The sequence below is a fragment of the Callospermophilus lateralis genome, chromosome 1, assembly GCF_048772815.1.
Source record: "Callospermophilus lateralis isolate mCalLat2 chromosome 1, mCalLat2.hap1, whole genome shotgun sequence".
NCBI classification, from domain to species: domain Eukaryota; kingdom Metazoa; phylum Chordata; class Mammalia; order Rodentia; family Sciuridae; genus Callospermophilus; species Callospermophilus lateralis.
This window is the reverse complement of record NC_135305.1, coordinates 195,415,317-195,431,061: the sequence shown is the minus strand read 5'-3', so window position 1 is coordinate 195,431,061 and position 15,745 is coordinate 195,415,317. Positions and strand designations below refer to the sequence as shown.

Genomic DNA, 15,745 nt, shown 5'->3' with positions numbered 1-15,745 from the left:
CTTCCCCTCAGGCATTCTTTTCTAGGACAGGATGGGTAAAGGTTGCTCAGGTGTTTGGGCATATTCTAGCAAAGCAGACTGCCAGCGATGTCCTGTAGCACCCATTCTGAGCAGGCTGGAGAACCAGACGCATAATGAAGGTGAACTCCCACTTGAACCCTGCGGGTTTCATTGAGGCCTTCTCAACCATCTTCCCAGAACTGAGGTTGTTTTCGAGGTGATTAAGGATAATTTGAAGTTGGTTACATTGAAATTTAAAAAATGCCTACCCCAGGCTGGAAGGAGCACCATGATTCCCTCCTTCTGGAGTTTTGGTCAGGGACAGCCAGCATGTGTGTGTTAGGCTGGGCAGTTTCAAGCTCCTTGATCATCAAGGTAGTCTGTGTCTATTAGACATCTCTTTAGATGTGGGATGTTCTAAGGAGGTTAATAAGTCATTGGTTTTTGCATGAACTTTAGACAAGTCTGTATAATTTTATATTTAATACCTTTGACCTCCTGCATTTATGTTTGACCTGTCATTCATAACTGGAAACAAATCTATAATGTTCTGTGGAGTACTTTTGCTTACAGATAAGCAAGTACCATAACACAGGGAAATATGGAACAGCAGAATTCCAGGACAGCTTTACCCTCATGGCCAGAATTCTTGATACTTGGGTATTGGATGATTTTTATATTCAGTAAGTCCCTCTTGCACATTTTGTTGATTAACTTGCCAATTTTCTATGTCACTTGGAATTTGAGTCCAGCAATTGGATGCATAAATTTGCATTGAGGAAAGTAGAATATACATCCAATATGAATCCCCATAGTTTCAAGAGTTTTTTTTCTGAAGTTTTCTTTCTCTTCTCAAATTAATGCCAATTCTGAGATTTGCATTTGCCCTAGTTATCCTAACTGATTTGAGTCAAAATAACCTGAGCAAATTTTTCCATAGATATGGTAATTTTAGTCCCCGGAGAATCCAATACTTATTTGTAAACAGAAAAATTTACCTCTTATATAAAGTGTCGTGGGTCATACAAGTTAATAGTTTTTGGCACTAGGCAAGATTAGGGGGCTCATGCACATATGCTATGGTTAGTTTCTTGAAGAGCAGGAATCAGGAAGACTTTTTTTTTTTTAATTGGGAACCATCGTTAGTTCATGAGGGTCATTCATAGGGATGACAAAGGGGAGATGAGAGGCCATGTGCGATGGCCAAGGCATGGGGCCTGAAGTGAAGGTCTCTTTCTATGCCCATGGCCAGTAGGCCTGGTGTACAGAGAACTTCTTCCCAAGCCTGGGCCCCTTTTGTGATTAAGCATGAGTTCATATGCTATATTTCTAACTTCTAACAGACCAGCTGGTGATTTTTAATGATGCTTTCATTTTAGCCAAACTCAGGCCCCGAATTGGTTTTGTCCGAAGATGAAAAAACTGACAATGAAGATAAGGAAGAGACAGAGTTGGGCGTCATGGAGGATCATCGCAGTATAATTCTTCACCTCATTTCACAGCTCAAACTTGGAATGGATTTGACCAAGGTAGGTTGGCTGACCATACTGGATTTGGAAATGGTTGTCTGGGTTCTGCCCTGGTCCTTATGGTCATTTACCCATTCTTTTCACTGTGGTGAGTTGGGGAAAAGACCAGCACTGATTTCCAAGTGATAAATGTTTCAAATTAATTGGAAAATATATATGTATGTATATAATATTACATATCATGTGTTATATACGTGTACTATATATATTACCTGTGTTGAATATATTACATAGCACAAGTATTATATAACACATAACACATGGGGGTCTCACTGTGCTGCTGAGGCTGGGCTCAAAGCCCTGGGCTCAGGTGTTCCTCCTGCTTCAGCCTCTGGAGTCCTGGGGCTATAGGTGTGTGCCGCTGTACCTGGCCAGAAAGGTCGTTCTTGCATGAACACCCACCTTTAGAGTGGAGAGCGTTGCATTTGGCTTCCTGGAGGATCTGCTGCTTGCACAAGGCAGGGAGTATTAGAAAAAGCATATGAGAGGATAAGGAACACCAAGGTGACGTTTCCCCACTGTATTCTAGAGATTAATTGACCTGAAGATCTGGCTATGACCAGGAACATGGAAATCAAGGCCTCTATGCACACCCCCACCTCACGGCCTGCTGCTAACTGTCATTAGCCATCGTAGTCCCCAAGGACAGTCTGTGGGTGACCCAGATCTCATTGTCCACACATGAAGAATTGAACCTGCCAGTGAGTAGGTTCCTGGTGCCGAGTGCATGCAGGATTCTTCTTCATCTGGAGAACCTAGCATCCTAAATGTTGGTGACAGGTTGAGGGTCCCATAAGCTTCCTCCTCCACCTCGGGGCCATAGCCATTCTGAAGGTATTATGGTTTGAATGTGAGGTGTCCCCCCAGAAAGCTCATGTTAGATAATGAAAGAAGGTTCAGAGGTGAAATGATTAGATTATGAGAACTGTAACCTCCTCAGTGGATTAATCCATTTGACGGATTAGCAATTTGAAGGGATAACTAGGTGGTGACTGTAGGCAGGTAAGGCACTGGGGAAGGTCATTGGGATTGTGCCCTTGGGGATTATATTTTGTCCCTGGCTTTTCTGTCTCTGCTTTACAGTGGCTGCCATAAGCTGAAACACTTTTCTCTGTCACATCTTTCTGCCATGGTATTCTGATTCACATCAGGCCCAGAGCAATGGAGTCCCCCCATTGTGGGATGAAGCTGTGAGCCCTAAATAAAGTTTTCCTCCTCTAAGTTGATCTCCTCAGGTATTTTGGTCATGATGGCCAAAAGCTAACACAGGTAGCAAGCAGGAAAGGCAACCTTGCACGTGGCTGGCTGGTCCTGTGTCATCTGGGGTACTGAGAGGTGGTGGAGAGAGCCTGGGTCCTGCAGTTTGGCCTGTCATGACGACTGCCTACAAGAGTGGTGTGAGAACTGGAGGTGGTATGCAGGGGACCCGGCATGGAGCTGGTCTCCTGGAGATCGTGTCCTCATTCTTATCATCACAAAACATTACAGCAAGGCCACATGTGGTGTAGAGAGCAGCACCCAGGAAACAGGCAGACGTGACCTGCTGGGGATGGAAGCTCTGGGTTCTGAAGGCCAGCCAGAAAAATGAAAGTGTACCCGATGTGGTTGGCGCCACTGAAGGGCCTTGGCTTTTCTGGCTGTGGTGAAGGGTCTGAATTTCACAAGTTCACTTCAGAATGGGCTGGAAGCCAGAGATTAGAAGGGGAAGCCCCAGGGATGTAATTCTTTGAAGAGGAAGATGAAAGAACATGGTGACTGACCACTTAGAAATAGGAGAGAGGCAGAGAAGACGGGAGCCTCAAAGATGACAGAGAAACCTTTCTTTGAAATGTTTTTGTAGGTGTGGATGTGAGTGTGCCTGACATCCTGGGAGTCTGCGCCACTTTAAATAAAACAGTGGGCCCACGCTGAGGATGCCAGACAGGAAGTTCCCTCTTTGCCCTTCTTCTCCCTCTGCGTGGCTGTTCCCTGTCTTTGTACCAAGCCAGGAAGACCTACTTTCTGTCCTGCCTCCTGTAATTTCAGTCTTCCAGCTGTACAATGGTCACCACTTTCCTACTAGAAAATTCTTGGCCGTCTTTTTAAAAAAAAAAAAAAAAAAAAAAAAAGAGCTGCCTGGTTTTGGGGTTTTATTGTGGATGATGTAGACAGATGGAACTTGAGTTAAGGTCTGATGGCAGCAATAACGGACACAAAATGTAAGCTAAAATCGGTGTGTCCACACCGTGGGTCATGACCATTAGTTGCTTGTAAAAACCAATTGAGTGGGGCAGATGATGATTTTTCTAAAACATGACATGCATTAGAAAATGAGTGCACTTCTCCTGAGACTTTTAGATCTACTGATACACATGTGCTGGGTCACAACGAAAAACATGGTCTCCTTGTGGATAGTATTAAAACTTTGCAAAACTTGGCCAGAATCTTGGAGGTTAGAGGAGAGGGGCTAAGAGCAAAATAATTTAGGTCAGATATGGATGGATGATAAAATGCTAAGGGGACTGTAATGGTGGGCTGAGCAGCTTTACATTATGGCTCTCCCATTTTAAAATGAAGAAATGATTCAAACTGTGCATTTTATATTTATTTTATTAGGCTATGATTGCTTTGCATTTGTGGAGCAGTGGTCCTACTTCTAAAAGAGCAAACGTAGCATTTCTTCAAAACTTGGTTGAGTACCTAAAAGAAAAATTTTCCAGTCTGTTTTTTTTTTTTTTTTTTTTTTTTTTTTTAGCCTAGCTGGCTTTGCTGGGAAGAAGCTGTTCTCCAAAAACCAGGGGGAAAGGTGACAAGCTGAAATACCTAGGAGAGCAAGAGACAGCCTTGCTGTGGTCCCATGGGATTTCTTGCTTGTGTTGCTTTGCATCATAAAGAGGTTGAGAACATTATCCCTACCTATTATCCCTATCTCTTTTCTTCTTGGCTCTTACCATGTCATTAACCTAAGCTTGTGCTAAATTAGCAATGGAAGGACTTAGCCGGAATGGAGTGCCTCATGATGGGCCCCTACCCTGGAGACAGAACAGTCTTTGGTTCCTGACAAAGCTCTAGTCTCTCTCCATAAAGCAAGAATACTTGTTGACACATTAACAAAATCAAGATCAGCCTGGGCACACATGGCTGCATCTGCCTTAGTTAACCACGGTCACTGAACAGACCAGTTTTATGGGCAAGTGACCTGTGGAGGGACTCGCAGAACCCCATGCTCAAAGGAGCACCATGCTTGATTTAAGCTTTGCTGTCACTCCTTTTAATTCTTTGATTTTTGCATAAGGGGACTCCCATGTTCAGTTTTCATTGGGCCCCACAAAGTTCTGAGTGGGTCCTAAGCAGGTGGATGTGGGAGGAAAGGTGTTAATTTAGGTGTGCATTTAGGTTGCGTCTGAGGGATGACCCATATGAATGGGAGGAAGGGTGTTCCCGGAGGAGGGAACCACATGGGAAAGGCACAGCCAGGCTCTGCTGCCGAGTGGTATGGTTGATGTGGAGTGATGAGCAGGGTCGGAGCCTGCCGAGCCATGTGGAAAGGAAGCATATATGATCCTAAGGGCAATGGGAAGCCATGAGAGGGTTTGAGCAGGTGAGAAACGTGTTCACTCTCAGGTAACAGTGTTGAGCTTGGGGCATGGGATTGTTTTTACTTCGTTTTCAGGAAGAGATATGAAAAGCAGCATTTAGCAATAAGTATGTCTGCTCATCTGACATGTGTTTATTGAGCACTGTCAACGCCAGGTATGTTCTGAGTGCTGGGTGTGCTACAAAGCACTCAGAACTCCTGCCTTGATGGAGCTTGTGCAGTGATGGAGGGAGACAGACAAGAAACGAGAGGGAGAGTGAAGGGTAAGCAAAGGGAGACAGGAAGTGGGTAGACAGACTGGTGACAGGTGGGGAGACTGGCATGGGGCATGCGCACTCAGATACACTGGTCAGAGCAGGATTCTCTCACGAAACGTTGAGTTCAGACCAGACTAAAACGAGGGAGTCAACCGTATGAGTGGAGGGGACCGTGAGTAAGAGAGGCCTGAGATAGACCTCCCTGCGTTTGAGGATGGGCAGGGAGGCCAGAGTCAGAACTGGGTAGGGTGGTCTGGAGTCCTGGTTGACAAGACGGGGGGGGGACTGCTTGGGTCATAGGGACTTGGGGATATTTTAAGACTCGGTAGTGTTCTGAGTGATGTGGTTGGCCACTGGAGGTTTTGAACAAAGGAATATGTGGCCTTCTTTGTATTTTTAAAGGATCCTTTAGACTCTGATGTGGAAATTGGACTGAGATCGGGGACTTGGTGGGTCCAGCAGGGGCAAGGGTGATGGTGGCAGAAGCAGATCCTGGATAGTCTTGGAAGATAGCACCAGCTGGATTTGCATATGAGTCTGAGGAGCAGCAGGAGAGAAAGAGGACCAAAAGGTGACTCTAAGGTTTTAGCCTGAGCAAGTAAGAAAATAATAGTTACTGTTTGTTTCAATTATAGATTACTAGTAACTAACCATCCCAAGACTTAGAGGCCTAAAACAATAACCATTTTATTTGTTCATGGTTGTGCAACCTAGGAAGAGCTCAGCAAGGCGGTTCTTCTGGTGGATTTGCCTTGGTTACTCATGTGCCTGTCATCAGTTGGTGAGTTGGTTATGAGCTGGACTTGGCTGGCAGAGCCTGGCCCCTCTCTCCATGAAGTCTTCTTTCTTTCTTTTTTGGTGTGCTGGGAATTGAACCCAGAGCCTCACCATGCTGAACATGTGCCCTACTACTTAGCCACATCCCTAGCCCCCACCATGAAGTCTTGAGACCTCTCTTTCTCCATGGATTCTTTACACAAAGTTTTCTCCAGTTGGTAGCCAGATGTCTTGCATGGTGGATCTAGGCTCACAAGAGGATACAAGTGGACACTGATGAGCCTTCTTAAGACACAGGCCATAAATTGGCATAAGATCACTTCTGCTCTGTCGAGTAAAGTAAGTCACGCATTCTGATTGAAGAGGACTGTGTAGGAGTGTGGATTCCAGGAGATATGAGGTTCATGGAAGGCCACCAACGTAACAAATTGCCTCTCCATGTTACCAAGCAATCGAGTATGTGAAGAGTAGGTTGGGGTTGTTGGGGGCTATCACACATGCGATCTTGGATCCATTAGCTTTGACATACCCATTCACTGGAATTCAAGTCGAGAGGACATGTGAGCAGCTGGGTATACAAGTCACAGTTCATGATGAAGTGCCCATATAGGCTTGAGAAGAAGCAACGTGTGGATAGCGTTCAAATCCCTGTGTCTGGTGAATTCCTCTAGAGGGAGGGAGACCTAGGGGGAAGTTCTAGTCCAGAGCCCTGGGATACTCCAACATGTACAGCAGGTAGGGGGAGGAGGAGGAGGCAGCAAAGGCTATTAAGAGGGTTTAGTTGGTGAAGTAGGGCAGAAACCACAGGAGCATGATGTCTTGGAAGCTGCATGACATGTTTCATGGGCATAAGAGTGATCCACTGTGGCGAATTGCTGCATGTGAGTTTTAAAGAATGGGACCTGTGAATGACCCTTGGACTTGGCTTTGACTGGAGTGGGCTCGAGGGAGAATGGGGGAAAAGGAGTACAGGGACCAAGCAGAGGCAGTTCACATTCCAGCTTCCTATTCAGCTATTGTAAGTTATAAAACCCTCAGTTTCCTCGTCTGTAAAATGGCCTAGTTGTACCTACATAGGTTTCTGGGAAGCTTATACAAGATAACGTACAATGTGAGTACTGTGTCCTGGCATGAAATCTGTAGTTTCAGTCTGAAGAAATTTCAGTTTTTAAAACTTGTTATATATAATGATTCTTCTTCTCCTCGGAGCAGTTACCTTAATTGATTATTTATGGAAGCATCAGAAATAGGCCCAGACAGGTTCTGGTCATTGGGTGGCCATGTTTTCAACGTTTTCACTGAGATATTATGTGACAAGTTTGTGTCTAATCTCGGTTCGCTTTATGCAACTCTAAATGTAATTATTGCTGGAGTTCCTGGTTTCCTAATGATGTTTCTGATCCATGATTATAATAACAGCAAGGGGTGAGAATTTCCTATGTGCTAGGAAGGTGCTGGATACTCGGGAAAAACCTTGGAGGATGGCATCCTGATTTCCCCTGTTCCTTAGCTGAGGGATTGCATCTTGGAGAGACGAACTCTCCAAGGACACCCACTGGTAGCTGCCAAGGAATGAAGCTCTTCCTCTTGTGGGCTGGAGAGCAGGATTCAGAAGAAATAAATGGATAATTTTTAACAGAGGTCTCTCTCTATGGCACATATCTTCTTGGGGAAGTAAAATTTTATTTCAAACCCTTCACATTCAAAAAAAAATTATCAAATGCCTTTTACGATATTCCAGATGGGTGTAAAGGGCACATTATGGAAACCTTGGGGACAGGTTGGCTAAATAAAAAAGCAACAAACCCAAACCACAACTTCTGGCAGGCTGAATTATCTACCCTCTATTTTGTAAGGTTGGGTTTTTGTGCACTTTCCTGGTTTTCTGAAAGTGTTACACAAATGAACCTCAGTGGGTGGTCTTGGTCTCTTTGCTTGCTAGTTTGCACTGGATGTTTGCCAGCCTGTAGAAGACTCCCAAGGTGGTTAAGTGATGGTTCTTTGAAGAAAATTATACCTGCTCTCTGTGGTCCTTCTCAGGGGCCTGACATGCTCTTTCTTGAAGGGAGGGAAATTGTACTCTTTTGCCTTCCCAGCAGCGGGTCAGGGGGGTGGGTGAGTGAGCATTTATTTCAAATTGCTAAGAGTCTGAGAGCCCAGGCTGAAGTGTAGTAGTTACTTCTAGATTGATGCAACTCCAAATGTAATTATTGCTGGAGTCCCTAGTGCAGGTTGCCTTCTCTCCCCCCTCTCCAAAGTAGTTCATTGTCTTCATTATGTTAATGGGAGAGAAGGCAGTCCTTATTGATGGCTCGATAAATCTGCAGCAGCGATTTAGGCCATTTGGATGCCATGAGTCTGAACAGCTGGGCCATCACTCACCCTCTGTCGGAGGCAGACAGCCCAATTAGTACTCAGCACTGCTCTGCTCTGTATCCCCAGTGTCCACCACCCAAAAAGATGAGGGATAGAAACAACCAGATAATTAAATGACTTGTTTGCAGATGCATCCAAGAAAAGGATGAGGGGTGGGGTCCCAAGAGATTTTATGAGAGAAAGAAATCAGGCCAGACTGGGAAACTCATTTTAATGAGAAGGATGACATCTCGTCCCAAGTGTTCGTGTGCCGCTTCTTGAAGTCAATCTGGTATTCTGCCCAAACACTAGTGACACATGCCGCCAAGAGATGAGAAAGGGTAGTCACCCCACCCCCGACCCCATTCTGCCACAGCTCTCCAGGTAGGCTGCTCTTTCTTCAGCTCTGGCAAAGCCAGACCTCCTAGGTCGGCTCCATTGAGCCCACTCTGAAACCTGCAGTCCCGGGAGGGTTATTTCATTTTCCGACCTACAGTAAAGGTGTAAGAATCGAACAGTGGATTCCTGCTTAGTCTACACATTCATCATTTTGCGCTCTGTGCGTCTTCTGCCTTCTGCTCTGTCAACCTCCCCTCCCCCACCTCTTTCCATTTCTCTCTAGTGTTCCATCTGTCTCCCCCTCCCCACCCCTCACATGCCATGCGTGTAGGTGTACGCTTATTCTGTAGTGAGCCCTTTTAGAGGACGCTGCAGATATTGTGATGGTTCCTCCCTAACCTTTCAAGTGAGTGTCTGCTGAGAGCAAAGACATTACTCATATGAAATATATCCATTCATCATGTGTGGGATGCTCAGCCTTGACACAGTACTATTGCACATACAGCCTGTGGTAAAAATTCTCCTGAACTGCCCCAGTAATTGCCTCTTTGGAGCTATGTTTTTAAAAATCCAGGATCCAATCCAAATTACATGACAGTTGGGTATCATGTCTCTTTAGTTTTCTTTAATCTAGAAAACTCCTCCGCCTTTTTTCTTCTTTCATAGCAGGGACGTTTCTGATGAGTCCAGCTCACTGTTTTGCAGAATGTTTCTCACTGTGGATTTGCATAGTCACACAATTGGGCAGTCATGCCATGCAGGTGCTGTGTAGCAAGGACTTTTTTGACTGTCTCATGAAGAAATGCAGAGTGTTGTAGACCAGGCTACAGGATTCCTTCTGGAAACTTTTGAAGGTCATTACCTGAAGCTGTCACTTCTTTGATCTCCAAGTTGTCTCACAGGATCTGATTTGGTGTGGGGCAAACCAGGTTTGAGCCCACTCAATTCACAAGTCACTCAGCACATTTTATTTATTTTTTTAGTGTGTGAGTGGTGCTAAGGACTGAACTTGGGGCTTTTTGCATGCTAGGCATTATAATAGGCAAGTGCTCTACCACTGAGCTACACCCCCAACCCTAAGCAAACATTTGTAATGCCTCAGTTCTGTAGTTCATTGCCCCAGAAAAACATCTTCCTGAACTACACTGTCTTAGCTGCCTTCGGCATGCTCCCTGCCCAGAATTCCCAAGAAGGAGTGGGATTATTCTGGTGTTCCTTGAGAAGCAGCAACTAAAAATGGCCTGGCATAGTGTAAAGTATTGAACTCACTATGCAAAAGCACCTGTGTTTGGAAGTAGGAAGGAATGACCTTATGTGTCAAAGGAAGTAAAAGTATGTCTTAAGGTGACTTACAGGTTTGTCTTGTTTTATGCTAGGGACTTGGGTGTCTGCCTCCAGGAGCTTGCAGCCTGGAAACATGTATATTAGTAAGAGCAAAGAGTATCATCAGAAATAGGCGTGGGATGCACTGAGGGGTATAAAGAGGGATAGTTTGGCCTTGGGAGCAAGGATTGTCAGGAAAAGCCTCATAGAGGAAACAGCCCTGAAGTAGAACAGCTATTTTATCTAGACAAGGCTGCAGAGATGTCATAAGAGGAAATGCAGCGAGTGTTGGGGAGAGGAGGCTGTGAAGGGCGGATTGAGGGCAAAAATCAAGGACATAGCATGAGACTTTGGGGAGGTGGAGCCAGATTGAACTTCATATCTTAGATTTTGGAAAGATGATTCTGTTGAGGGTGTGAGAAGAGCTAACGGGGGTGCCTGATAGGAGGCTAGAGGGCAGTTGGGTAGCAACAGGGAGGAGGTGCACTGTTGTGTCCTTTCTTCACCACCAGTGGTCTCCCCATCATCCGAAATGTTTGATAGGATTCAGGGTGGTGGGTTTCTTGCTGTGCTGGGGAGGGTAGGATGTTCTAGAAATGGGGCTTTTGTCCCTCTGTCTCTGTGCTACTTCCTTCCCCTGCTTTATAATCAGTGACAGCGGATGGGTGGCCAGGCTCTTAAGTCCAGTGAAACCCATCTCCTTTGAAGGAAAGAGCACGTGGACACGAGGCAGAAGCAGTCATGGTGTGTCCATGGGTGGCCTGTGGCCTAGGCTCAGTGTTTTCTGCCCCTTCTTCCCAGCCTCTGCCCCTCATCTGTGACACCAGGGCATGGAACTACATAAGCTCCAAGGTCCCTTTTGTTTGTGACATTCAATAATTTGTGGTTTTTAGTGGAATTCTTTCGTGTTTTTAATTCTTAAGCTTCCGAGTTCAGATGCACTGCCTAAATTAAGATAAATGCCTTAAATCATGCCCTTTTCAGAAAGCACATAATTAGAGAGTAAATATTGTAGCAGGCCTGGTTCTTTTATTATCGTTTCAATCTTGGATGCTAACATGAGAATACTTGCCCCGGAGATGGAATGTTGCTGGAGAAGCCTGGTTCCCTGCCTTAGGGGGGCAGGGTGGGCAATGTCAGCCAGGTCCCAAGAGCTGCTTTTCTGATGTGAGATCCCAGAGCTGGTTGGTGCCTATGTGGTTCTGCCTGTCCCTCCCCAGCTGTCTCGAGGGCCTTGCAAGCGAGAAAGAAGGGAATGGGGCCAGCTGGGGATGGTAGGCAGGACAGTGGTTTCCCTTTTTCTTTATGATCAATTTGCCCTCACTGGGGCTTTCCAGTTACTTAAATCCACAGTCTGTGCTACATCCAGGTGGAGTTAGAGGGGAATCCTTGAGTGAGGTGGGGGAGGGAGAGGGAAGGGTGGTGAGGTTGGGGGCTGTTTTGCCGCCTGTTAAGTCTGCCACTGGACACCTCTGATGGGGGGAGAGCCCCACAGATGGACCCAGGGAAGCCTCTTTGGAAGTGCAGCCCCTGAGCGCACAATGATGGCCCTGAAGGATGACTTGTCCTCACAAAAACAATAGCCAGTAGCAGAGGTGGCATCTGCTCCCCACTTTTCCTGGCCCACTGAAATCCTCAGGCAGCTGGAGTTTTGATTTTTGTCAAGTTGTGGCTAAAAGAAAATTAGAAAATCTCCATTGATTTGCACAGTTACATTTTAATTAACGTTTCTTCTTCCTGTATATTAAAGCAAAGCAGAAAGACACTAAAGAGATATTTAAAGCACTTAATCATCTAGAGACGTGTTAACATTTGGAATCTTTATGCATTTACATGGATTGTGTTACATGTTCAATTTTATATCTTGCTGCCTTTCACTTGGCACATGCACGAAGACAGAGTCTTTAAATGAATGATAAATAGCATTATAGGGTGTCTACCAAGCCTTGCCTCTCTCGTGGGCTGAGTTTTGCTAGTCCCTATGAAATCGCTGTGCTTTGCAGGTCTCATTTCTGTCTGATTCTGAACAGTTTCTCTCTAGACATTTCTTCCTTCCCTTGTTTCCACATCATTTGTAAGGAAGGTCTTCGGAAAGCTGACAGGAGTCAAGGTTACAGATCTGTAAGCCTATGTGCTATTTACAATCAGTTGTTGTACATCCAAGTGTTCATGGGGCATAAGGACTACATAAAGGAAGGACACAGTTGATCATGTTAGGAAGGAGTGTGAACTGGCTGTGTGACATTAGTCAACTCTCTTGAACCTGGTGGGGCCCCTCTGCCTTTAACATGGAGAGGGGAAATGTGCAGGGGACAGCCAGCTGGTCTGAGCTGGTGCCAGCTTCACTATCCTGTGCGTTCATGTTAGAAGAGCAAGATGAGATGGTTCAGGTTAAAGAAGTTAGATGTGTGAGTTTCTTTCTTTTTCTTTTTTTTTTTTTTTTTTTTTTAAGTATTGGAGATGTAACCCAGGGCTTGCATATGCTAGGCAAGCACTCTATCACTGAGCTGCATCCCCAGCCCAAGTTAGATGTGTTTTACAGTTAAGTGGGTGGAATGCTAAAACCCAACAACCAGGTTACGTTACAACAACTCTGGAGCATGAGAAAGACTGTCTCCTTTCCCTGACAGTAATGAGTTACCAGTTTCCCAGGTTCAGAATGCCTTTTGTTTACTTTATGTATGTATATATTTATTGTGGTGTACTGGGTTTTGAACCTAGGGGTGCTGCACCCCCAACCCTATTTTATTTTGAGATAGGATCTCACTAAGTTGCCCAGGCTGGCCTCAAACTTGGGATCCTCCTACCTCTGGCCCCCAAGCAGCTGGGATTATAGGCGTGCACCACTGCACCCAACTCCTTCATTTGTTTTAAATGGACTTTAGACTTTTGGGGTTGTAGAGCTCTATAGCATTTGTCTGCTGATTGGCTCACCTCCCAGATCCCTGCTTCCATCACATTGGATTATATATGCCAATCTTTTGATGGATCCCCAAATAGACACCTTTGGTGGTGGAGGGTCCTGGTCTGCCTTGGGCCCCTTTGGTGCAGCAGCAACAAACCACGTCATTCGTATTCAGATACCCCCCAGGACTGTGCCTGATGGCGGGAGGAATATAGAAAAGCCCTTCTGGGTGGTTTCTTCATGTCTTCCAATAATGGAGTGAGAAGAGGCATGTGTGAGGAGAGCTGCGGCAGTGGAGAGACGGACACAGGCTGTTGTCTTGGCCCAAAGAGGAAAATCACTCAGAACAGTTTGTCCACGAAGCTGGGTTCACGTGGATGCTGCTGCTGCCATTTCTAATTTTTTCAGTGTCATTTCCCTCGGTTTGTCATGGGTGTGCCAATCAAAAGGAACTTTTCCCCGGTTTGAGCCATTTTGAGTTTGTGTGGTGGTGGCTGCAGCCCCCGTTTCAGTGAAATCACAGGGACTCTTGTCTGCCCCTCTGTCCTTCAGGTGGTGCTTCCCACATTCATTCTGGAGAAGAGATCCTTGCTGGAGATGTATGCAGACTTTATGGCGCACCCTGACCTCCTGCTGGCCATCACTGCCGGGGCCACGCCAGAGGAGAGAGTTATTTGTTTCGTGGAGTATTATCTCACAGCCTTCCATGAGGGCCGCAAGGGGGCCTTGGCCAAGAAGCCCTACAACCCCATCATCGGGGAGACGTTTCACTGCTCCTGGGAAGTCCCCAAGGACAAGGTCAAGACCAAAAGGACTGCTCCCCCGTCTCCTCCCAGTGATCACGAACAACTAGTGGCTGATGACCCTTCCAAAAGCTACAAATTAAGGTTTGTGGCTGAGCAAGTATCCCATCACCCACCCATCTCCTGCTTCTACTGTGAGTGCAAGGAGAAGAGACTGTGCGTCAACACTCACGTATGGACCAAAAGCAAGTTCATGGGCATGTCCGTGGGGGTCTCTATGATAGGGGAAGGTAAGCTATGTCGCGTGTTGGAATTCGGCTCTTACCCAGTGATATTTGTGTACTGAGAGATGATTGATTTGTGGGGGTTTGTGCTCATCTTTTGGAATTGAGGAGTGAGTGGGAAAGGCGGCTGGATTTTGAACAGGTCTATTAGTTTCCCAGTGGGGCCAAGGTGATGGACAAGGTGGGAGGCAGCTATTCGCCCCACCAGCTGCCCATCTGGGTCTGCACACATTGTGCATGCCTACGGACCACTCGACGTGTACTTTTTTCTCTCAGCTTTGCGTGAATATTAGAGCTAGCTCCAAATCTGGGAAAACACATTTTTATTCATCCTTACTGGTGTGCTGGCTCATAGACAATGAGGATAATAGGGCTGCCTATTCAGAAGCTGCTCATAAAAATTCCCAAGGCAAATCTTTTGACTCTGTGCTAGAAATTCTGAAGCGAGAACACGGTATAATCACACCACTGGTGGATTGCAAGTCCCTATTTTAGCAAATGGCTGTGAATGAAGTTTATTCATTGTTTGAAGAAACCTATAATAATCCTTGTTAAATTGAAGTGTCTGTGTTAGTGGGGCTCTTGAACTTTTTGGAGTTGCATATCCCTTTGAGACTCTAAGACTATAACTCTCTTCCCAGAAGAAAAATTAACACAGAATTTGGCTTTTAGTTTTAGGGAATATATGGCTCTTTGGAAGTCTCCCCAAATCCCATGGTATAGGAACGCCTTTCATTTATTGAGCACATTTTTACTGAACACCTACTTGATGCTAGGCATTGTCTTAGGAGCTGTGGTGGAGACTTGAGTAAACAAGTCAAACGATGTGGTGAGTTTTGGGGTTTTTTAAAAATTTATTTGCAGTACTGGAGATTTAACAGGTCTATTAGTTTCCCAGTGGGGCCAAGGTGATGGACAAGGTGGGAGGCAGCTGTTCGCCACACCAACTGCCCACCTGGGCTTGCACATGCTAGGCAAGCACTCTATCACTGAGCTACATCCCCATCCAACCACCTATATCCTTGTGAAGCTTCTGTTCTAGTTTTTATTTTTAGTTTTAGGTGGACACAATATCTTTATTTTTATGTGATGCTGAGGATTGAACCCAGTGTCCCATGCTTGCTAGGTGAGCACTTTACCACTGAGCCACAACCCCAGCCCTGCTTCTGTTCTATCTTTTGGGGAAATAAATACATGCATCAGTCATGTGCTATGTTGAAAGATGGTAAGTGATAGAAAAATAAGGGGGGGGGGGCAGGGACTAAGGGAGCTTTTAGGTGGAGTGGTTGATCTGGAAGTTTTCACTGAGAAGGTGACATTTGATCAAAGACCCCAAGGGGGAAAAGAAGGGCCTCTTGGACTGTCATGGGAGGAGTGTGTAGGCAAGAAAGAGCAAAGCAAGGGCCCAGAGGCAGGATGGACCTTGCGTGGCTGGTAGAAGACATGAGGCTTGGGGCAGGGTGACCAGGAATGGAGAGGCAAGGTCAGAGCTATGACTATGGCTGGATTGTGGAGTTCTCGGTTGACTCCTACACTGAGTGAGTTGCAAAGCTAGTGCAGTGTGCTGTGTGATCTGACTTGTGGTTCAGCAAAATCTCTTTTGCTTTTTGACAGTAAATCATGGGGGCCAAAGGTGGGAGCCAGGAAGCCAGTTTA

The 15,745-nt window shown here is 45.8% G+C and overlaps 1 protein-coding gene across 1 annotated transcript in view; it reads left to right on the top strand.

The window, feature by feature from the left end:
* Window positions 1-15,745, top strand: part of Osbpl10 (oxysterol binding protein like 10) — a 265,907-nt gene that overhangs the window by 228,841 nt on the left and 21,321 nt on the right. The window contains exons 7-8 of the mRNA XM_076843146.1: window positions 1,380-1,529; window positions 13,615-14,095. Coding sequence (XP_076699261.1) covers window positions 1,380-1,529; window positions 13,615-14,095 — 631 coding nt within the window. The remainder of the gene's footprint in view (window positions 1-1,379; window positions 1,530-13,614; window positions 14,096-15,745) is intronic.